Source organism: Canis lupus, unplaced genomic scaffold (genome assembly GCF_011100685.1).
Source record: "Canis lupus familiaris isolate Mischka breed German Shepherd unplaced genomic scaffold, alternate assembly UU_Cfam_GSD_1.0 chrUn_S1320H1498, whole genome shotgun sequence".
In the NCBI taxonomy this organism is placed as follows: domain Eukaryota; kingdom Metazoa; phylum Chordata; class Mammalia; order Carnivora; family Canidae; genus Canis; species Canis lupus.
The window spans coordinates 1-24019 of NW_023330147.1; the positions used below are offsets into that span (position 1 = coordinate 1).

A 24019-nucleotide genomic window follows, 5' to 3' on the forward strand; every position below is an offset into this window, starting at 1 on the left:
GGGGAGCAGGGCGGGGCTGGACTGGGGGTGGGCTCGGGGCAGGACGGGGGCGGGGCCGGGGCGGGGCCCGGGGCGAGGGCGGGGCTGGGGCGGGGCCCGGGGCCGGGGCCGGAGCAGGCGGGGGGTGTCCGCAGTGAGGCGCGGAGGCCCGGGAGGCGGCGCTGTGCCCCGCGGAGGCGCGCGCGGTGGAGAGGCCCGGTGGGCCCGGCTTGGGCCGCGGGGTCGGGAATGGCTGCGCGGGGCCGGATGGAGGACGTGAGTGCGCGGAGGAGGAGGAGGCTGGGCCCGGGACCTCTTTCTTCCCCTGCTGGGTGCGCGGGGCGGGGACTGCGGGGGCCGCCCTGCACCGGTGCGGCCGCAGCGGAGGCGGCGCTTCCCACGCAGGGCGGGCCCGGGGCGCGGGGTCCTGCGACGGGTCGCTCGGGAGGCCGGCGGGTGCGCGGGGCGGGGGGTGCGCGGACGTGGGTCCCCGGGGCGCCCAGCTCGGTGCCGCGCGCCTTCGGCCCCGGAACTGGGAGCCCCACGCTGCGCGCCCCCCTCGCCCTCCGCCCTCCGCCCTCCGCCCTCCGCCCTCCTCCCTCCTCCCTCCTCCCTCCTCCTCCGGGGCGCTGGGGCGGGGGCGTCCTGCGGGGCCTCTCCGGCGCGTCCTGGCCTGCCTGCCCCCCAGCCCCCACCCCCCCACCCCCCCCCCACTGCCCAGAAACCCGCCCTGGAGACAACGGGGCGGTGATGACTTGAACGCCAGCGTGATAGGCGTGAAAGGAGTTTTAAGCCGCCCTACCTGGTGGATCCAAGCCAGATTGCTGACAAAACAAAGGCCCGGTGTACAGTCTGCGTAGTACCGAGCGAAACCTTGGCCCAAGTATATTAAAACATTTTTAGAGGAAACATGGCATTGTACCCAGCATTAACTGGTTGCCTCATTGACAGGTAAGGTAATAAAACTGTTACCCTTGAGAAACGCAAAGTTGACATCACCTTAAGGCACTAATTTGGGTTAATACATTAATAGGAATATTACTGTGATCCTGTCACTGATTAGGGGTGTCAGGCAGGGCACCTAACAGCTGCAGCCCTATAAGAGCTTAGATTCTCATTAAATAGCTTAGATTCTCATTAATAGCGACCATAAATATTCAAGTATCTTAACCAGGGGCGCCTGGGTGGCCCAGTGGGTTTGGCTCCTGCCTTAGCTCAGGTCATGATCCCAGGGTCTTGGGGGTCAAGACCCCCATGGGGCTCCCTGCTCAGCGGGGAGTCTTCCTTTGCCCCTGCTCCTACTCTCCCCTTGCAGGGGCACGTGCTCTCTCTCTTAAATAGATAAATCTTTTTTAAAAAGTCTCTTAACTAGGAATCAAAACTATTTTTTTATTTTTTATTTTTTAATAGATTTTATTTATCCTTTCATGAGACACACACACAGAGAGGCACAGAGACACAGGCAGAGGGAGAAGCAGGCTCCATGCACCAGGAGCCCAACGTGGGACTCCATCCCGGGTCTCCAGGATCACGCCCTGGGCTGAAGGCGGGCGCTAAAACCGCTGAGCCACCCCCGGGCTGCCCCAAACAATTTTTAATGATAAAACTAAACTGAATTTTTCTTTTCAGTTGAGAAAATGGAAAACTAACTGTAAGACATGAAAGTACATTTGACATTCATCTACATTTAAAGAAAAAAAATCATTGTTTCTGAATTTTTAAGGGTGAGATTCATAAGCTGACAATGTATGGGAGAAAATCTGAGGAAAATGAGAGACCCTTAGAAAAATGTGTGCAGTAGATGGTTCTTGGTTGATGCTAAGTTACCCCAGGTCCTTGGATCTGTAGCTTTTAGCTTTAGGATGAGTACAATCCTAGAAATCTGTTTCACCAAACGGTTTACACACCCTAAATCACTTCAGATCCGAGCAGGTTGCCTGTTTGGGAACTTTGTGGATATGATTCCTACCATTCAGTAAAAAGCTAAAAATATGGTGTGTGCGGTAGGCCTAGACACTTAAAAGAGTTAACAGAGGTAAGGCTTTTCAGTTAAGGTTCATTGTTGCAAGCTGTGAAACCAACTCTGCCCACTTTAAAGAAGAAAGGAATTTCTTTGAAATGATCCAGGGGGAATGAACACGTAGGCCTCTGAAAGTGCCGACTCCAAACAAGGGTGGCTGCAGGATCTAAGACTCCTTCAGAGTCTGCCGTGGAATGAACCTGCCCCCACCGCGCTCTCTCCCTTTGATACGTTGCTCACAGAAACAATGGATGGCCCAGCGCTCTTAGGTTCCACCAGGAGCCAGAAGCTCCACCTGGGCCAAGGAGGGTGAAAGGTACTGAAGGATGTTCCCATTGAGACTTAATGCAGAGGTAGACAGTGGATCCCCCGAGGAAATCGAGTTATGGTCACAAAAGAAGAGGAAAGAGATCCACGTGGGCAAAACAGATATTTTGTACAGCTCAAGATGTAGTTATTAATAGTGTAAGGGAAGACATTATTTTGGTTTCAGGAATTGTCTTCGCTTTACCTTTCACATGGAGATGGTGGGTTTGCCGTCTGAGAGTGATGAGTTGTTTTTGGTCAGGTTACAACATTTCCTGTAGAATCCACAGAGTATTGGGTATAGCCACCAAATACAGGGTGTTTACTGAACATCTAATAAGTGACATAGAGAAGAAACTATATCATAGTCCCCAACCTCCTCGGTGTAGGCAGGTAAGACAAAAGCTACATACGTTAAAAAGGATGTAATACAAGACAGCGTAAGAAACACTCCAAATTATTATTATGAGCAGTACATTTTATAACAGTTTTATAGTGGAAAGGAAACATTTGGCAGGACAGGTTGGTTTTGGTTTTGTTTTTGAGGGAGAGGAGAATCTTAAGCAGGCCCAGCACCCACATGGAGCCCAGTGTGGGGTTTGATCTCGACCTTGAGATCATGACCTGAGTGGAAACCAAGAGTCAGACGCTTAACCAGCTGAGTCACTGAGGCGCCCCAGCAGGACAGGTTTTATGGAGAAGTCTTGAAAGATGAGCTGGATTCTGAAAAAATAAGAGACGATATTTGTGGGGTGCTCCAGAAAGCTCATTTATGCTAGGGGAGGAGGTGCCTCAAAGGGAGGTCAGTGGGAGATACGTGGACGCTAGTCTAACCGTTAGTTTCCAGGCTAGCTGTGTTTAAGTTCTCAGGCCCCAAGGGTTCGAGAAGTTGGGACAGCCTCTCGTTCGCCGCACACACGTATTGAGCACCTACTGTGGTGGGTGCTAAAGGTACGGAGAATATGCAGTACAGAGCCTCTGCCCTCGTGAAGCGCGCTCTTCCACCGGGGATTGGATTCTTCCTTCTGCCTGAAATGACCAAAAAAACTGTATGTGGTATATGAAACAACACTTTTTGAGATGGTGAGAGTCAGGCAGTGAGGGACAGTGCTGTCCGAGAGGAGGGACCCAGAGTGGCTCGTGCGACCCGCCCCAGCTGGCCCCCGTGGGAGAGTGCAGGCCGGGAAGGGCGAGGGCGCCCGGCAGGGGTTGGCTGGCTCTCTGAGCTGTGGAGATGGGGGCCGACAGTCTGGGGACACTGAGGCAGCCAGAGTTCACGTGGTGGTAGGAGAGAGGTGCACAGGGGGGACCTGAAATGCGTAGAGTCCCCCTCAGGCCCCGCAGAGGCCTGCTTGGTACGTGCCCGTGAGGATGCCCCCCGTGGCCTGGAAAAGAGCCTCCTGGGATGATTGGAGAGAGTGGCGCTTGGTGCCCACGCAGGGCCGGCGTCGGGCGAGGCCTCGGTCAGACCGAAAGCTCGGGCGCTCGGGGCGTCGGGGGCTCACGCGGGGCTGCCTCGCGGGCGGAATCCTGGCAAAGGCCTCGCCTCATCACAAATCTTAAAAGCAAGACCGAGAACGTCAGTGTTCCCAGTCACTGAGCTGCGTTCGAGGAGGAAAAGCTCAGGAGCACTGAGGGGAACACAAGGCGGCCCCAGCCCGCAGACCGGTCGGGAAGTCCCGCGTGCCCGTGGCGCCCTGGGCCGCAGGTGGCGCCTAACCGCCGAGCCACCCAGGGATCCCCAGCGTCGACTCTGTTTCAATACAGTTGGAAAAAAATCGTCAAGCGTTGCAAAAGGCAGGGAAGTCTGACCTGGAGGTCCGTTGAAACTGACCGGGAAAGAACGTGCTAGAAGCAGCAAGCAGGAGCCTTAACACGCTCTTAGGACCCTTCCACGTGTTCAGAAGGGTAAAAAACCCGTGCGGCAGATCCGAGGTGGGCCCAGTGCGCCCTGGGGACGGGGAAGGCACCTGCTGGACCAAACGGGCAGTAGGAAGCGCGGGAGCAGGGAGAAGCGGGGGTTTGCTAAGACGGACTGACGGGGGCCAAGGAAGGCAGGCCCGGGCCTCGGGGGCCTGTGGGGCCTGGGAACCGAGCGGGGAGATGGGGGGAGATGAGGGGGTGGGGTGGGACGGGGTCCCGGCAGGAGCTGGGAAGGGCTTGTGAGGCGAGAGCCAGACTGGCAGTCCCACTCGGGTCTGAGGGTGACCGGGAGGGACTCCGGGTTGGGGGAGAGAGACGTGAATGTTGGTTTTAGGAGACGTGAGCGCAGCTAGAGCTGGCTCGGGTCTGGAGACTGGGGGGGGGGGGGCAAGGCCAGGGGGATGCGGGCCTGGCCGGGGCGGGGGGCCGTGCAGCCCGCAGAGGCCTTACCGCCAGGCACACCGTCTCCTGTCCTCTCCGCGCCAAGTGGGGGTGCAGGCGCCCTTAGAGCTCTGTTTTCCGAGGGGGGAGACCCACAGAGAGAGGTGAAGGGACCGGGCTCAGCGCGAGGAGAGGAGAAGCGGTAGGGCCCGGCGGGTTAGAGCCCTGGGAGCAGTTAGAGCCCTGGGAGCGTGCCTTAAGCATGCACTTCCTGCCGGGCCCTGGTCCCCCCCCAGGCTCCCCGAGAACCCCTCCTGCACGAGCCCCCCCACCGCGACCCTAACTGGGCTCCTAACTGGGTCAGGAACGCAAGCGCAGATGGGTTTGAAACAGTCTCTCCTCAGATGCTCCCTGGGTGCCAGCCCCCCTCGCCGTTGGGGGGTGACGAGGACAGGCCGGGGCTGTGGGTCTGGTGGCGTCGGCCGGGGCGGCAGGTGGGCAGGCAAGCTGGCCGGGACAGCGTGGGGGGAGTGAGCGCAAAGTGCGGGAGGACCCGAGCTGCGGCCACCAGGAGCTCCCCGCCACCCAGGGCGCCGTGAGGTGGCCCGGGGCGCGGGGAGGAGGCCCAGACGTCAGCCGAGGGAGCCCGGTGCACGCTGGGCGCCTGCTGGCTGAGCAGGAGCTGGAGGCGGAGGCCTCTGGAAAAGAGCACAAATAATCAGAATCGTGCCGCAGGTTAGGGCAGACCAAGCAGGAAGCTGTGTAGCCTCGGAATGAAAAATAAATTGCAGCGTTAGATGCCTGAGTTTGGAAATTGAGACTCCTGCCTCAGCCCTGAGTTAGGATCTGGATTATTATTTTTTTAATTTTATTTATTTGAGAGAGGATGAGTGAGAGAGAGAGAGAGCGCGCGAAAGAGCGCATGAGTCAGGGGAGGGGCAGAGGCAGAGGAAGGAGCAGACTCTCTGCTGAGCAGGGAGCCCGATGCTGGACTCGATCTCAGGACCCCGGGGTTATGACCTGAGCCCAAGGCAGCCGCTTAACGGACTGGACCACCCAGGCGCCCCAGGCTCCAGATGATTATTTTCATCTTTGTACTGTGGTGTCCAGAAGCCAACCACAGAACGTGTGTCCCATTCTACCCTTTCCAAGGAGCCGTATCCTCTGTTTGCAGATGCTCTTCTCAGGCTTCCCTTCTTCCGATGAAATCTCTATTTCCACCTTATTTCAGCCCAATTAGCTCACGTACATTATTTCATCCTGTATGCCTTTATCCGTAGCCTCCCCAATGAAAATGTAATCTTTTGGACAAGGATTCGGTTTTATATTATTTTTTTCATCTTATGGTACCTTATATATAATAGTTTTCAGCAAGGCTCTGAGATTAAGAGATTGTTGTATGCACCAGAGACCTGTTAGTACTATTCTTGCCTGGACATTACCTTTAAATAAGACAAACTGAATTTTTGGGTTGCAGCTCAACCCATCAGCTACCTCAGTGACTTTGCAGCTAGTTGTTTTCTTTGAGAATCGGCTATCTATAAACTGAAGTCTCCCAAGGATCTATGAGGGCGATCTGTTTCCTTCTCTAAGGTATTTCTCTAGGGCGCCCAGGTGGCTCAGTCGGTGAGGCGTCTGCCTTCGGCTCAGGTCATGATCCTGGGGTCCTGGGATTAGCCCCATGTTGGGCTCCCTCCTCCAGGAGGAACCTGCTTCTCCCAACCCCTCTGCCTGCCACTCCACCCGCTTATGTGACTCTCTTTCTCTCTCTCTTTCTCCATTAAATAACTAAATAAAATCTTTTCTAAAACTAAAATAAATAAAATATTTCTATCATAACTGAAAGTCCAATAAAGCCTCCAGCAACTTTCCAAAATTTTGTGGAACATAAAGATGTAGTTTAAGAATCGCAACAACAGGTAATTATTTCATCAATAATGTAAGTACTGTTAGATAAATCAATATCTAAGTTTTTAGGACTTAAAGAAAAATGGTTTGTTTGATCTCGTGATGTATTAGCTCATTTGAAGATATTGAAGTAAGATTTCCTCTACCCATTTGAATACTTGTTTTCACCAATTTACATTTAGTAGTTATATACAAGTTTATGATATTTTTAAATTGGGCTTTAAATAGGGAGCATATTTTTCTTGCCTCTAACTTGTGTAATGGTTTTTAAAGCTTTATAGTTTAGTAGATTTGTCTTGGAAACGTAATCTAGAAAGTGGTGATTATATTTTGCTTCTGTTTTTCTGTACCGCAGGGTTCCTTGGATCTCACCCAGAGTATTGAAGATGACCCCCTTCTGGATACCCACCATCTCCCACATCATTCATTACATGCTCATTTTAGACCCAGATTCCATCCTCTTCCTACGGTCATCATAGCAAATCTTCTCTTATTAATACATGTAAGTTGACTGGGATGAAGTAATCCATACAGAGGTGATGTTCTTAAATATATATACGCTCTTCAGAGGGCAGCTTGGCTACATCTGCAACATTTAAAATGTGCATCCTTTTTTACTTATCTTTCTACTTCAAAGAATTTATAGATATATTTGCATATGTGTAAGAATGTTTTAATCATGTTGTCTGTAATATCAAGATATTGCAACTATCACCATTCAGAGGACACTTTGTATGACCCATCCATATGAAGGAGCGCTCTGCAACATTTGAAAAAGAAACAGGGTGGACGTGTATATATTAATTAGACTAGCCTTCACACTTACATTGTTGAGTGTCTACAAACACAGATTTACGGCAGTGTGCACAGAACGTTCCTATTTGCACGTTTTAAAAGATAATTGAGAGGGCTGGTGTGCACGTATATTCCCATATATAAACAGAAAATTTCTAGAACCATTCGCAAGATCCTTTTAACACTAGTTGCTACTGAGGTGGAGGACTGAGGGCCTTGTAGAAGGCACCTGATATATTTTAGTATTTGCATTTTGTACTATTTGAAGGTTTTTTTTTTTTTTTTGAAGGTTTTTTTTAACCACATGCATATATTACTTTTTCAGTTATTAAAAAAAAGATGTAGATAAATCTATGTTGACACAGAAATTTATCAATTTATCTACACTTAGGAAGTAATGTTAAGCAGGGATATCAGGTTGCAGCAGAACAATAAGTAGTGTTGCCCCATATTTTAAGCAATGATAAAATTACAGATGTCTGGGGTTTTTGTTTTTGTTTTTTTCCTTGGGAAGAGAGCATGAATGGTGGGGAGGCAGGCAGAGAGAGAGGGAAAGAGAGACTCCTAAGCAGACTCCATGCTCAGCATGTAGCCCAAAACGGGGCTTGACCCCACAACCCTGAGACCATGACCTAAGCTGAAATCAAGAGTGGGATGCCCAACCAAGTAAGCCACCCTGGTGCCCCAAATATCTGGGGATTTTTAAAAACACATGTATTGCAACTAGTAGGTAACTAGTAGGTAATCACATAGACACAAAAAGAAACTCCTAGAGAGAAAAAACAAAAAACCCTGTATGTGCAAATGGTCTTGTAGGCTTATTGATGGCTCTGCATCTAGTCTGTTAATTATCTCCATTTTGGTTGTTGAGATCTGAAGCACTAGAGGATGTGTTCTTTGCTACAATGTGAAAAATCAAGAGGGCAAATTCTTAGCAATCCCAAGTGTTTATGAGGAGAATGAATGTGGCTCATTGACTTGTTCAGATGCTGTTCCAGTGACACACACTGTGTAGACTTGTACTCAGAGCTGAATACCCTGAGGAGAGAGGTGCATCCTTCTTCCCTGTGCAGATCTATTAAGTGTGGTATGCTTCTGCTATGGCTTCCTGATCCCCAGATTAGCAACTGAAGCACTTCCTTCCTGGTGCCACCATGTGCAGATGTGGCCTCCTGGTCCCTGGATTGTGGCCTGTTTTTTTCTTCCTTTTTTTATAACATACTCTTTAATTTGTGCAACACACTCTTTGTGTATATATTCCCCGAACATACACACACACAAACATGCACACATATCATTTTGAAAAACTTTTTTATATTAAACTGCTTGTCTATGATACTATGGGATTAATTGCCCTAATTTTAGGACTAAGAAAATCTTGTGTTAAAAAAAAAAAACAAGAAAAAATACCAGCATTACCCAGACACCAAAAGCAGATAAAGACACCACCAAAAAAGAGAGCTACAGGCCAATACCTCTGATGAACGTAGATGCAAAAATCCCCAACAAAATACTAGCAAACCAAATCCAACAATACATTATATCATTCACCACAATTGAGGGATTTATTCCTGGGTTGCAAGGATGGTCCAATATTTGCAAATCATGATACATCACATTAATTTTTTTAAAAGGATGAGAACCACATAATCATTTCAATAGATACAGAAAAAAAAAAACATTTGACAAAGTACAACATCCATTCATGATAAAAATCCTCAACAAAATCAGTTTAGAAGGAACATACCTCAACATAGTAGAGTCCATCTATGAAAAACCCACAGCTAACATCCTAAATGGGGAAAAAAACTAAGCTTCTTTACAGTCAAAAACGAGACAGGGATGTCCACTCTCACCACTTCTATTTAATGTAATACTAGCTAATACTAATGAAGTCTTAGCCTCAGCAGTCAGACAACAAAAAGAAATAAAAGGCATCCAGATTGGCAAGGAAGAAGTCAAACTTTTATTTTGCACATGACATGATACTATATGTAGAAAACCTGAAAGACTCCACCAGAAAACTGCTAAAAGTGATAAACGAATTCAGTAGTCACAGGATACAAAATCAATGTGCAGAAATCTGTTGCATTTCTATACACCAATAGTGGAGCAGCAGAAAGAGAAATCAAGGAATCTATCCCATTTACAATTGCACCACAAACCATAAGATACCCAGGAATAAACCTAACCAAAGAGATGAAAAACTTATACTCTGAAAACTATAAAACACTGATGAGAAATTGAAAATGCCATGGAGAAATGGAGAGGCATTCCATGCTCATGGATTGGAAGAACAAATATTGTTAAAATGTCTGTACTACCCCAAACAATCTACATATTTAATGCAATCCCTATCAGAACACCCGCAGCATTTTTCACAGAGCTAGAACAAACAATCCTAAAATTTGTATGGAGCCACAAAAGACCCCCAAAGAGCCAGGGTAGCCTTGAAAAGGAAAAACAAAGTTGGAGGCATCACAACTCAGACTTCAAGTTCTATTACAAAGCTGTGGTGACCAAAACAGTATGGTACTGGCACAAAAATAGACACATAGATCAGTGGAACGGAATAGAGAGCCAAGAAATGAATTATATGATCAATTAATCTTTGACAAAACAGGAAAGAATATTCAATGGGGAAAAGACAGTCTCTTCAACACATGATGTTGGGAAAACTGGTCAGCTCTGCGCAAAAGAATGAAACTGGACCACTTTCTTACACCATACACAAAAATAGACTCAAAATGGATTAAAGACCTAAATGTGAGCCCAGAAACGATAGACCTCCTAGAAAAAGAGCACAGACAATTTCTCTGACATCGACCATAGCAACACTTTTCTAGATATGTCTCCTGAGGCCAGAAACATAAAAGCAAAAAACATATATATATATTGAGACTACATCAAAATAAAAAGCTTTTGGGGACGCCTGGGTGGCTCAGTGGTTGAGCATCTGCCTTCAGCTCAGGACGTGATCCCAGGATCCTGGGTTCGAGTCCCACATCAGACTCCCTGCAGGGAGCCTGCTTTTCCCTCTGCCTGTGTTTCTGCCTCTCTCTCTGTGTCTCTCATGAATAAATAAATAAAATCTTAAAAAAAAAAAAAAAGCTTCTGCACAGCAAAGGAAATAATCAACAAAACTAAAAGACAACCTATGGGATGGAAGAAGATGTTTGTAAATGTGACATACCCAATTAAGGGTTAGTATACAAAATATAATAAGAACTTATACATCTCAAACACCCAAAAAACAAATAACCCAATCAAGAAATGGGCAGAGGACACAAACAGACATTTCTCCAAAGAAGACACACACACGGCCGGCCAACAGACAGGTGAAAAGATGCTCAACGTCACTGATCGTCTGGGATATGCAGATCAAAACCACAATGAGATACCACCTCACACCTGTCAGATTGGCTAAAATCAACAACACAAGAAAACAGCAGGTGTTGGAGAGGATGCGGAGAAAGGGAACCCTCTTACAACGTTGGTGGGAATGGGAACTGGTGCAGCCGCTCCGGAAAACTGGAGATTTCTCAAGAAGTTAAAAATAGAGCTGCCCTATGACCCAGCAGTTGCACTGCTGGGGATTTACCCAAAGAATACAAAAACACTAATTCAAAGGGATAACAAGCACCCCAATATTTATAGAAGCATTATCTGTAACTGCCAAATTATGGAAACTGCCCCAAAAAACTTCCTTATTGTAACAAGTAAAACATTACCAAAGCAAACAAAGATAAAATCCTATCTTCCCTTTTCGCTACTTTAGTCTTTCTCCCTGAGTTAATAAATGAATGTATCTTACTGCTTTTTTTAAAAAAATCATACAAATATATACCAAAAGACGGGCTGCCTGGGTAGCTCCGTTGGTTAAGTGACCAACTCTTGATCGCAGCTCAGGTCTTGATCTCAGGGTCCTGTGTTCAGCCTCGTGTTGATGGGGCTCTGCGCTGGGCATGGAGACTACCTAAATACACACAGATTAGCACATATGTAAGGATTTCTCCCATTTCTTCCACCCACCCCCAGGTGGATAATACAGTATTTATTACTCTGCAGTGGGGTTTCCCAAACCTGAGCATGTGACAGATTCCCTGGCAAGCTTGTTAAACTAGATTGTTTGGCGGATGCTCCCAGAGATTTTGATTCTGCTGGTTGGGGTGGGATCTGAGAATTTGCATTTTTGACGAGTCCCCTGTGATGCCGATTGTGCTGGTGTGTGCACCACACCTTGAACTACTACTCGACAACTTTTTTTTTTTAATCTCAACATACAGACATCCATCCAAATTAATACAGGGAAACTTAGTAAATTCTTTCATAGCTGAAAAACATTCTGCTGTAGGAGTAGATGTATCTTAATTTATGAAGCATCCTGCTGTGGATGAACACGCATCCTTGGGCACTTTGCAGTTTTTTGCAAATACAGAGAATATTGCAGTAAATATTTGTAGCCATAGAACCCTCTGTCCTGATGGTTTTACTTCTAATGGGTCGAGTCCTTAGGACAGTAGTACTGTGTCAAGCTGCTTCCAAATTCTTTTTCCACATCTATTCCCAGACCAGTCAGCAATATATGAGAAAGTCCATTTGCCTCTATTTTGACACCGATCTCAAATTTTTGTCAATCTAATTGGATAGCTATTTTTGTTCTCTTAAAACTGAAACTAGAAGTAAAGCTTTTTAAAACCCTGATTTTAATTACCTTTGATGCACTAAATTAACTGTTTTTACTCTTTTCAATAAAAGAGAAGTGGGAAAGAAATTGTGTAACATGAACTATTTGATGGGTTTGGGGGTAGCTTTTCTTTTTTTAAAGATTTTATTTATTTATTCATGAGAAACAGAGAGAGAGAGGCAGAGACACAGGCAGAGGGAGAAGCAAGCTCCATGTAGGGAACCCGATGCAGGACTCTAGGATCATGCCCTGGGCTGAAGGTGGCGCTAAACCGCTGAGCCACTGGGGCTGCCCGGGGGTAGCTTTTCTTATTTATGATTTGTTTCCAAAATTTCTGCAAATTTTTCTCCAAATTTTGTTTTAAAACGTTTGTAAAATGGTTTTAAGAAGAAGTTGTTTTAAAATTCATTTATAGGGCAGCCCGCGTGGCTCAACGGTTTAGCGCTGCCTTCGGCCCAGGGCATGATCCTGGAGACCTGGGACCGAGTCCCACGTCGGGCTCCCTGCATGGAGCCTGCTTCTCCCTCTGCCTGTGTCTCTGCCTCTCTCTCTCTCTCTCTCTCTGAGTCTCTCATGAATAAATAAATAAAATCTTTTTAAAATAAATAAAATAAAATTCATTTATAAAAATAGGATAGCAAAAGTCATAGATAGGAGTATGTGAGTATGTGCTGGGATGGTGATAATCATTTCTTAATTCCAATTATTGAATTTTAATCCGACTGCTTTCCTTTCCACAGGTTGTATTTGTCATTTTAGCATTTTTAACAGGTATACTTTGTTCTTACCCTAATCCAATTGAGGACAAGTGCCCAGGAAACTATACCAACCCACTGAAAGTTCAGACAGTCATAATCCTTGGGAAGGTTATCTTGTGGATCCTGCATTTCCTTCTTGAGCGCTACATCCAGTATCACCACAACAAAGTGAGAAACCGGGGCTACACCATGATCTACCTGTCGACCAGGCACCTGAAAGGACTCACGCTGCTGATCCACTCCACTGGTGAGTCTGGCTCAGCTTGTCTGTCTGTGGCTTGCTTGCGCGGCAGAAATTCCAGCAGAAAGCAAACGTGACGGTTGACTTTATAATCAAATATATGCTCTCAGTTTTGTGAGAATGATGTGTGTTGTGGCCACTAAAATTCGGATCACCTTAATGTCTTGAAGCTTTTTTAATAAATATATTTAGTCTTAATTTTCCGTTGACATCTGTGCTTGTGATCATAGGGGAGGGGAGGGAAAAGAATGTACCTCTATCCTTCTAGGTAGATTTTTGGCTGATAATAAAAGACACTGTAATAAAAGACAGTATCACAAGAGGAAAACGACCAGGAGTTTACTAGCCTGCGCATGGGAGAGAACCAAGAAGACTGAGCAACTCTCCAAAATGGGCCAAGTCACCACCTTAAACACCACCTCCAGTTAAAGAGTGGAGACGGTGGCGGGTGGGGAGGTTGGAGGAGTTTTGCGAGGCTGCCAGGAAAAGCACTGTCCACAGGGGTAAGATTGTTGTGCAGATTACTGCATTCTCAGTCGGTAATAGTTTCTAGAAATTTAAAGTCCTCCTTCTCTCCCCGGTACAGAGAGGGGGACATGCTTACAAAATGTAGTTTTCCCCCATCAATGTCTCTTACAAAAGAGATCTTTTCACTTCTACTCAGCTTTCAGAGCTTCACCTGCTTAAAATAATCAGCTTAAAATAATCCTTTTGCGGAAAAAGCATATTTTGGGGTGGCATTGTCTGCCACCTGCCCCCCATCATTATGAACACGGGGTCCGTGTGATGTAGGAAAGACGTTAGGGTTCAGAGCTGACGGCTGAGAATTCTTGAGACATCTTTGGTGCAAAAAGGTGGTTTTATTAAAGCAGTGGGGGACAGGACCCATGGGCATTATGTACGTTCGGGTTGGAGGGGTTAGGGAGAGCGGAAGTCTCTGAAGAATCTTGGAAGCCGGGTTTCCAGGATCCTGAGGGGGCTGGCTATTGTTAGGAAAGGTCTTTTATTGGACACCTGGCTGGCTCAGCGGTTGAGCCTCTGCCTTCAGCTCAGGGCGTGACCCCAGGGTCCCAGGATCGAGTACCGCATCAGGCTCCCTGCATGGAGCCTGCTTCTCCCCCTGCCTGTGTCTCTGCCTCTCTCTCTGGGTCTCTCATGAATAAATAAGTAAAATCTTAAAAAAAAAAAAAAGAAGAAGAAGAAAGGTCATTTATTGCTGTTTAGTAAAAACTCGGTCATGAGACCCTCAGATGCATATCGGCAGGCCACGTGCTTGGGGGACGGTAGCCAGCATCTGTCTTGGAGGCCAGAGCCTAAGGGAGTCTCCTAAGGAACCTTCCTGTTAAAGTCGCTTACAGGCCCCTGGGCGTCGGGCTAAGACTACCCGTCACCGCCAGCAAAGTATTAACATCGAGGCAGCTGCGTCCCTAGAGGGAGGTCACTCTGCCTGTGTCAAGGACTTGTCAATGGGCTGTAAGTAGTAAGGAAATTTAATCATTTTTCTTCCGTTTTGGTCCCCACATCACGCGTATCTCCCTGTGTCTAACGCGGACTCCCGTGCCCTTTCCACGGGAGCAGCCTGCTTCATCACGAGAAGCTGCAGAGCTGCTGCTCTTTGGTACTTGTAGGGTAAGAGGACGTAATTGCTTCACTTTCATGAGATGCTGTATTTTTCTTGTGGTGACAGAGCCTGTTAGAAAATAAGGTGCATTATGCAAAATGGAAAACTTGAAAAACTTTATGAAGGCGAGATCAGAAAGTCCATATGGGACTTAGCTGCATTCGTGCCTCTTTTGTTCATCGTTGCAAACGTTTCCTTTATTTTTACTTTTGAAGATTTTGCTCATTTGAGGAAGAGTGAGTGAGAAAGAGCTCGAGCAGGGGCGTGGGGAGGGGGAGAAGCAGAGTCCCCTGATGAGCAGGGGGCCGCACGCAGGGCTGCGATCCAGGACCCCGGGATCCTGAGCTGAGCCCGCGGCAGGCAGACATGTAACTGACCGAGCCCCCCGAGGTGTCCCTGTTGTCACAGACATTTTACAGGCTGGATGGAATTACATTGAGCTTCTTCGGGTATTTTTGCCGTGGTGCTAGAAATCTCTACCTTTTTAAAAGACCCTCTTTTTTGGTTTGAGTCCAGAATAAACAGACGTTTTGAAACCAGATTGGAAATCAAAATTAATCCCCCCCCCCCCCAGAAAAACGGCTCTATGGAATTTAATGTTTATTTTTCTCTGTGCGCTGTTAATACATCTGCTTGGGGCAGGCTGCTCAAGGCCGGGCGCTGTCAGTGGGGGCCGCGGGGTCGGCTGCAGCAGAGGAGGGAGCATCTTGGAGCCTGGCTCCCCTTCCCCGCCCCGGGGGAGCTCGACTAGGCCGCGGCCAGCAGGTGCCGCTGGAACCTTTCCTCCCACAAAGGGCACAGCAGAAACGCCTTTTTACCTTAAAGGCCTCGATGCCTTGTGAGCGGGGAAGCTGGGTGTCGGGCCACCCTGGAGCTGGGGTCCCCGAGGCCCGAGGTCTAGCTCCCGGGACCCCTCGTGTCACCGAGCAACTGGACCCCGACTTCAGCCCCAGATGGTGTCACGTTCATGTCGCTCAGACCAGGACCCGGGGAATCAGGGACCTGGGGCCATGCGCCCCGAGATTCCACTCGCCCGGGGTCTGGGCCTCGCATCTGAGAGTCGCGGGGCCTGGGCGCCTGGCACCGTCGTGGCTGCGGCTGGGGCGGTGTCCTGGGGTGACCAGCCCCGTCCTGATGCCCACCCGCTGTGGGGGGGTCACACTGTGTCCACACCCGCGGTGGCCGCCAGCAGCTGGCTGTGGCCTGGTTCTGCTGTGGGGCTGTCGTGGACGCCGCCTCCTCCAGGCGGCCCCCGGGCCCTTGCAGCCGTGGCCAGGTTCCAGGCAGCCCCCCAGGCCCTCGCAGCTATGACCCAGTTCACTGTCGGCCCTTCGTGGACGCCGCCTCCTCCAGGCAGTCCCCCCGGCCCTTGCAGCCACAGCCCCGCCAGCCGCCCCACTCGGGCCCTTCCTTTCCTCCTGTGCCGCTGCCCCCAAGTCCGAGGAAGGAGGCCAGAGGTCTTCGGAGGCCGCGGGGCCCTCGGGGTTGGGGCGGGGCCGGGAGCCCGCGGGGCAGACCTGAGCCAGGCCACCCGGTGACGCCGCCCTGCGGACCCGAGGTTGGGCGCAGGCGGGCCCAGGTTCCAGGGGTGCGGCAGGGGCGGGGGGGTGTGGACCGGGGTTCCCAGGGACACCGCACCCGACACTGTCCATGCGCCGGGGCCGCGGTCCCTGGCCGCCAGGCCGTCGTCAATTATTTTATAAAACAGAAAATAGTAACAATCATTTCTTTAAGAAAATCCGGCGTCTTATGTGATTGTCTCGTGGGGCATCGTCAGCTGCGGGCCGTGTGGGCTTCGTCCTCAAGGAGCGGCCTTGGCTGATTGCGCTGGGGGGGCTCGGCATGTGGGGGGGGCGTGCACCTGCCGCGGGCTCCGCGGAGGGGCTGGGGAGCGTGCACCTGCCGCGGGCTCACGTGGGGGACGTGCACCTGCCTCGGGCTCATGTGGGGTGGGGCGTGCACCTGCCGCGGGCTCACATGGGGTGGGGCGTGCACCTGCCGCGGGCTCACGTGGGGGACGTGCACCTGCCTCGGGCTCATGTGGGGTGGGGCGTGCACCTGCCGCGGGCTCACATGGGGTGGGGCGTGCACCTGCCGCGGGCTCATGTGGGGGGGGGGGGGCGTGCACCTGCTGTGGGCTCCGCTGGGCGGGGGGCGTGCACCTGTGGGCCGCCGCTGACCGCGCGCCCTCTCCGCTCTCGTCCGCAGGCAGCACGGCTCTCCTCCTGGTGCTGAGCGTGCAGCACTCCTTCCCCGCGCCCGCCCGGCTGTATCTTTACCTCGTCCTGGCCATCCTGGCCCTGGAACTGCTCTGTTCCCTGACCTGTCTGCTCATCTACACAGGTGAGAATCACAAAATACCAGTGAGTTGTTTCTGAATTTGTGTCAACAAATTTTTGTCAAGTGACGCCTTGTATCCGAAAAGTAAACACAACAAAAATGAAAAGATCCACAAACGTTTGGTTTATCAAAGGCAACTGAGATGTAAGCCTGGCACTTAAATTTGAAATGATGAAATACAGATTAAGTAAATAAAGAATGCATGCAAACTGCATTTAGCCCAGACTTGCTCTAAGACAAACCATTTAGGAACTTATTTTCTAAATTTAGGGCTGTCTGAGGGCCAGTCTGTTTGTCTCTCTCTGTCTCTGTCTCAACTCTCAGTGATAAAAAATTTTTTTAAGATTTTTTTTTGTTTTGTTTTAAATTCACGAGAGACACAGAGGGGGCTGGAGGGGCAGAGACCCAGGTAGAGGGAGAAGCAGGCTCCGTACAGGGAGCCTGACATGGGACTCAATCCCGGGTTTTCAGGATCACTCCCTGGGCTGAAGGCAGTGCTAAACCGCTGAGCCACCCAGGCTGCCCCATAAAATTTTTTTTAAGGTTTATTTATTTGAGAGAGAGAATGGGAGGGGCAGAGGGAGAAGCAGACCCCCTGCTGAGCCCAGAGCCCAGTGTGGGCCTATCCCAGGGCCCTGGGGTCATCACCTGAGCCACCCAGGCACCCCAGTGGTAAGATTCTAGTAAGCTTTACTGGGGCGCCTGAGTGGCTCAGTTGGTTAAGTGGCCAGCTTTTCATTTCAGCTCAGGTTCTGATCTCAGAGTCCTGGATGAGCCCCTATCGGGGTCCACGCTCAGCTCAGCAGGGAGTGGGCTTGAAGATTCTTTCTCCCTCTTCCTCTGCCCTTCCCCCTGCACACACTAAGATAAATAATCTTTAAAAAAAATAATAAAGTAAGCTTTAGATATGTAAACATGAAAAATAGATGGAGGGATACTTTTGACAGAAAAGAATTCAAGCCCTGGAAAAATCTAGATTTCATTCCTGCTGCAATATTGGCATATAGTACGTCTGTCCAAAATACTAGCTAATTTTTTGCCGCTGCATAACAGTTATTTTGTGACAATAAAATATCTCCTCTATGCATTTTAAAAGAGAGTCATTTCTCTACTTATGAAAGATAAAGTCCTGTGGATCTCAACTCATGTTTCATTTTACTGATTTTTTTTTTTTTTTTTTTTTTTTTGGTGCATCTCCTTAGGCCTATAGAAGAGCATTTAGTTTTTTTTTGTTTTGTTTTGTTTTTTAATTTATTTATGATAGTCACACAGAGAGAGAGAGAGAGAGACAGAGACATAGGCAGAGGGAGAAGCAGTCTCCATGCACCGGGAGCCCGATGTGGGATTCAATCCTGGGTCTCCAGGATCGCACCCTGGGCCAAAGGCAGGCGCTAAACCGCTGTGCCACCCAGGGATCCCTAGAAGAGCATTTAGAATATGAATGGGGTAACTAGTTTATAAATGTGAATGTCACATTATTGATTGACCTTTATAAACTTTTCTGTAGCTATTAGCTAACAATGAGCCAAATTATGGAGATTGCATTCTGTACCTCACTTAAAAAAAATGTATATCACCCACTAAACTTCCTAGAAAAGAATGAGACTTTGGGTTTTTTTTTTTTAAGATTTATTTATTTTTAAGATTTTATTTATTTATTCATGAGAGACACAGAGACAGAGAGAGAGAGAGACAGAGAGACACAGGCAGAGGGAGAAGCAGGCTCCATGCAGGGAGCCCGACGTGGGCCTCGATCCCGGGTCTCCAGGATCACGTCCTGGGCCGAAGGCTGCGCTAAACCACTGAGCCACCTGGGCTGCCGAGACTTTAGTTTTAAAGGTTAATTTTTCTGCATATAAGAAATAGCTTGCTACCATGTGACAAACGAATATTAAATTACTTTGTTGATTGAGATCAGTTCCATTCTACAACACTTCTGTCAAATGCTGTAAATGAGATAGTTTAGCTCTGAATATAGCATTCACTTACCATGTTATTTTACGGTAGCTCTACTACATTTATTTATTTGTTTGTTTGTTTGTTTAGGATTTATTTATTTATGATAGACATGGAGAGAGAGAGGCAGAGACACAGGCAGAGGGAGAAGCAGGCTCCATGCACCGGGAGCCCGACATGGGACTTGACCCCGGGACTCCAGGATCACGCCCTGGGCCAAGGGCAGGCGCTAAACCACTGAGCCACCCAGGGATCCCCTACTTTTATTTATTAGAAAGGGTGCAAGCCTTCTGGTAGTGAGGTATTTTCTGTAGTACCTATCGAATGCTCTATGACGTAGCAGGACTTAGGAACATTCCAAGGACCGTGTAAGGGGAAATTGGGGCACCTGGGTGGCTCAGTCAGTTAAGAATTTGCCTTGGGCTCAGGGCAAGATCCCAGGGTCTAAGATCAAATCCCCATCGTGCTCCCTGCTCAGTGCAGAGCCTGCTTCTCCATCTCTGTTTGCTGCTCCCCCTACTTATGCTTGTTCTCTGTGTGTGTGTGTGTGTCAAAGAAATAGTCTTTTAAAAAAATTGCTTTATTCTATATGTGAAGACTTAGTAACATATTTCATTAATATTAAAATTTATATCTGAATAAAAACACCATTAAATCTTAAGTGAATATGTTTCCCTACTGTAAGAAAACCTGATAATTGCTAATTCCGACTTTCAAAATACATGGACGGTTTACATAGGAAGGGTTTATAATATAATTTATAAACTTAGGGTTGCCGCAAATATTGAATTTCTTTGGAAGATCGAAGTATGTCTGTTTTACCTCCACATCCTTAAGAGTAGGCTTAACTTTTTAAATTCTATAATGTGCCTTTAAATGTATTGCGGTTTTGACAGGAGAGATTTAGGGAGTAGCTTCTAGAGACAAATGTTGCTTTTGTTCAGTGTCGTAGAAAATATAAGCTTGGGCCCCAATGTATGGACTTTTCATGTTTCTCCATACTGAAATGATTTGAAAAGATAATGAGTTTTGATAACATTGAAAGTGATTCTTTAGGACATGATTCTTTGATATACTAATTATAACCTGACCTTGACTAGCGTATTTGCATTTTAAGTAGTTAACCTCTAGAAAACAAGATGGACCCTTCTTGTTGGGCACTAATTTGCTTTACTACCTCTACAGGGGAAAACTAGGAAAATAAAACTTGAAACAGTTTTGACCTACTAAATTCGATTAGCTCTGTTCATTTAAAAGTAAGCCAAAGGGATGCCTGGGTGGCTCAGTCAGTTGGGTGTCTGCCTGTCTGCCAGGGCCCTGGGTCTAGCCCATGGGCTCGCTGCTCATGGTGGGGGGGGGCACTTCTCCCTCTGCCCCTCCTCCAACTCGCACTCGCTCTCCCTCTCCCCACCCTCTGAAATGGATAAGTAAAATCTCTAAAAAAAAAAAAAAAAAAAAAAAAAAGGGGGGGGGTAAATAAAAGATGATGCAATTAACGCCACCCAGTTATCAGCCTTCCAGCAGCCGGTACAACTGCTCTGAAGCTGTGAGAGATTCGGGCTAGAATGGAAGCGGTGACCAAGCGCACCTGCCCTTTTCCGTGTTTTGACGTCCTAGCATGCCTGCTTTCCTTGGCTTACGATGGAAAGAGTGCTTTGAATTGGTGATATTGCCTGACTTTTGATCGAGAAAATGCTGAATGTGTTCAATCGAATCTATTTTAAAGGCCACAGAGGCCTTTTTATTGTGTCAGACTGTGATGCGTCTCTTAGTTCTGTCCCCTGGCTTGCACCTGAATGCCGTAGAGCTGTTATTTCCTGTCCCCCACTTCAAGAAGCTTACGTGTGTTCCAGGCTTCTTCCTTTGTTCAGGAATTCTGATGCGAAGGAGGCCATTTGAGAGAGCCAGCTAGGATGTGAACAGGAAAACTCCCATTCACCGGCGGCCATCACGAGTCGGTCGATTCTCGGCCTTCATCTTCCCCAGATGGCATCTGACACGACTGACCTCCTGGAAACGTACCCCTCTTGCTCTGGGCCTCGGGCTTTCCCGGTTTCCTGCCCGCCCCGGGGCCCCATAGCCGCCTTCGCTCCGGGCCCTCCCTGACCCGCTGGAGGGAGCCCCAGGCCTCCGTCCATCTCCCCTAACCCCGGAGCCGTAGCACCTCAAGTGTGTCTGGGCCACGGGAAGCCACGAGGAGCTCCTCGTCTCCAACATCCCTGCCGTACCCGGAAGGCAAGGGCATCTCGGCAGGGTGCACACCACGTCTCTTGGCATCATACGGCATCGTACGGCCTGCTTCTTCCCGGTCCTTCCTAACGGGCCCTGCACAAATCTCCCAAATTTCTCACTTTAACCTCTTCTTAAACTTCTTGAGCCTAGGAGTCAGCTGAGCGTGCACATTAGAATCATAGGTGAGCCTGGCCGTGCCACACAAGGTGCGTATCATGTGACTCAGCCATTGCACTCCTGCATATAAACCCAAGACAACCGGAAACGTCCGCATCTCCACAAACCATACAGTTGTTCAAAGAAGTGTCCATAATGGCCCAAAGTGGAAACGGTCTAGTGTTAGGATATATTAGGGCTAGATCAGCACACGTGCTGGGTCCATACGGTAGAATGTTATCCGGTCCTCGAAAGGACGGGTACCCCGGAGTGACGTGCTGCTGTGTGCCCAACACGCATGGCCCTTGGAGACGGGCGCTGCGGGCGAGCAGCCCTCACGAGGACTGTGTGAAACACCCAGAACGGGCAGCGGGGGACAGGAGGTAAGACGGGGGTTGCCTGGAGCCAGGGCGCAGGGGGCAGATGGGGAAGGACGGCCAGTGGGTGCCGGCTCACTTTCCTGGAAACAAAGGAAGATGCTCTAAAGTGGTGGAGGTGGTTGCACAACCCCGGTCCTATGCTGAACCATGGCACTTGCAGCTACGACGAATGCGGGACACTATCACACGGAAAGCTGATGTGCCAAAAGGGAAAACGGCCTGTGAGCTTTGAACACCTGTGCAGCGGGGATCGGCCGGCCATCAGCCCCGAGGGCACACACAGCTTCACTCATGCTGAAAGCGACAGTGGCCACGGTGGGCGGGCGGCAGCGCCACCGCAGCCCCTGCCTCCTGTCCCCATGGAGCCTCCTCTCCGGAGATGGCTTGTCCCAGCAGGTGCCAGAGTCCTCACCCAGGCGGGGCAGGGCCCGGGCCATGGACGGCTATCCGGACGTGCGGTCTGTGGGCGCACCTGCCGGTCGGGTGCCCCGGAATCCCAGAGGCCGCATGTCCAGGGTCCTGAGGCCGCATGTCCAGGGTCCCGAGGCCGCACATCCAGGGTCCCGAGGCCTCTCCTCTGGAGCTGTATCCCTCTGGCTGTATCCTCCCGGGACCTTCGCCTGTGCAAGCGCATCCTGGCCTCTCCCATCACATCAGGGCCCCACCCTTGTCGCTTCTTGTGACACTAGTTACCTCACTAAAAGCCCTGGTCCCAGTCAGTCACATTGGGGGCGAGGGCTGGCACGTGTCACTTTGGGGGAGCGCGGTTCGGTCCGTTGCATCATGTATCCCCACAAACCGCCCAGCTCGTCGGTGGCCTCTGAACGGCCGCACCGGGGTCCTCTGTGGGTTGTCAGCTTCCTGGCGCGGGGCCTTGATGGCGCTTTCCTGGTTCTCCTCCTACCACTGTAGGATTGATTTTCATTCCCTTTTATTTATTTATTTTAAAGATTTATTTATTCATGATAGACATAGAGGCAGAGAAACAGGAGGGAGAAGCAGGCTCCATGCAGGGAGCCCGACGTGGGATTCGATCCCGGGTCTCCAGGATCGCGCCCTGGGCCAAAGGCAGGCGCCAAACTGCTGAGCCACCCAGGGATCCCCCTTCATTCCCTTTTAGCAGATGGTTCCCCACCTCTTTATTACTGGTGGGTTTCTGCGTCCCCTCGTCCTTTCTCATTCTGCTACTAAAAATGACCATCTGCGCCCTCGTGGGCAGCTCCCAGGTGAGCAGAGCCACCCTAAGCTTTATGTTCACCTGCTAAGTGATACTTTCCATCCAAGTGTTCAGGCCACCAGCAAGACAGAAGTGACCGGAACACCTTTCTCTTCTTCCAAACCTTCCACCATCCTGTCCATCCTCCCCATCTCAGCCAGCCGTGCCAGCCCCACCTCTTGCTAACTCAGAGACCTTTTTGCCGTCCCAGGCTCTTCCTTCCACCCTATATCTCCCATCAGTTGGCCTGCCTCCCCATCCATCTCCTCTCCTCTGTCCCTGCCACGGCCATGCTCATCACATCCCGCGGTGGTCCAGTAGGCACACTACTCGCCTCCCTTCCTCTGTCTTCTTAATCCGTATTCCTTCTCTTCAGTGTAATTCATAGGTAACTCTTGATCGTGAACAACTTACCCGTTCAGAGTTTTCTAAACGTCTAGGGAGGAAAAATCTGAAATAAAAGACTTTCCGTGAGCTGGCCCTACTCATCCCTGCCCTTGGTGGTGAGGGGTGGTGAGCTCCTTTCGGTGACTCCCATTTACTCTCGGGACTAAACCTCAGTGCTTCGGCGTGGCACCAGTCCCTCAGGTCTTCCCTGCCTACCTTTCCACCCTATGCACACACACAACCTTCTCGAGGTCCTAAGTATTTGCTCAGGCTCTTCTCACACTAAAAACACCCTTCCTCTCTACCTCCCTAGTCTGTGCGGTTAGTTCTCACGTTTCCCTCAAGGCTGGACTCAAGCCCTACCATCCTCCTCCTCCATGACCTGCCCTCCCTTCTCACTCCTACTGAGTTAAGGGGCTGCTTTCCAAGATGTCACAGCTCCTTGTACAAGCTTTGATTTTGGTTTTTTCATACTGTCTTGAATTGTAGACGTATCATCTGTATTTTACCCTGGACTAGTCGCTCTTTTTATAGGGTAGCGTCAACATTGGAGGTTTCAAAGTCCTGATTCCTGGATTAGAATCTTGGCTACTGGGATGCCTGGGTGGCTCAGCAGCTGCATCTGCCTTTGGCTCAGGGCATGACCCTGGGGTCCAGGGTCGAGTTCCATATTGGGCTCCTTGCAGGGAGCCTGTTTCTCCCTCTGCCTGTGTGTCTCATGGATGAGTAAATA

The 24019-nt window shown here is 49.4% G+C and overlaps 1 protein-coding gene across 1 annotated transcript; it reads left to right on the top strand.

The window, feature by feature from the left end:
* The first annotated feature begins 182 nt into the window (after positions 1-182).
* On the top strand, positions 183-21229 carry LOC119878264 (transmembrane protein 192-like). The gene is made up of 5 exons (XM_038588931.1): positions 183-255; positions 6873-7019; positions 12740-13004; positions 16828-16962; positions 20769-21229. Exons 1-5 carry the CDS (start codon positions 229-231, stop codon positions 20825-20827), a joined length of 633 nt encoding a protein of 210 aa, XP_038444859.1. The 5' UTR covers positions 183-228; the 3' UTR covers positions 20828-21229.
* The last annotated feature ends 2790 nt before the right edge of the window (positions 21230-24019 follow it).

Excerpts from the sequence above, each read along its gene's own strand:
- LOC119878264 (XM_038588931.1), top strand. The coding sequence starts at position 229 with ATGGCTGCGCGGGGCCGGATGGAGGAC. Across the intron at positions 7,020-12,739 it reads ATCTTCTCTTATTAATACAT|GTTGTATTTGTCATTTTAGC; the intron begins GTAAGTTGACTG and ends TCCTTTCCACAG. Across the intron at positions 13,005-16,827 it reads GCTGCTGATCCACTCCACTG|GCAGCACGGCTCTCCTCCTG; the intron begins GTGAGTCTGGCT and ends TCTCGTCCGCAG.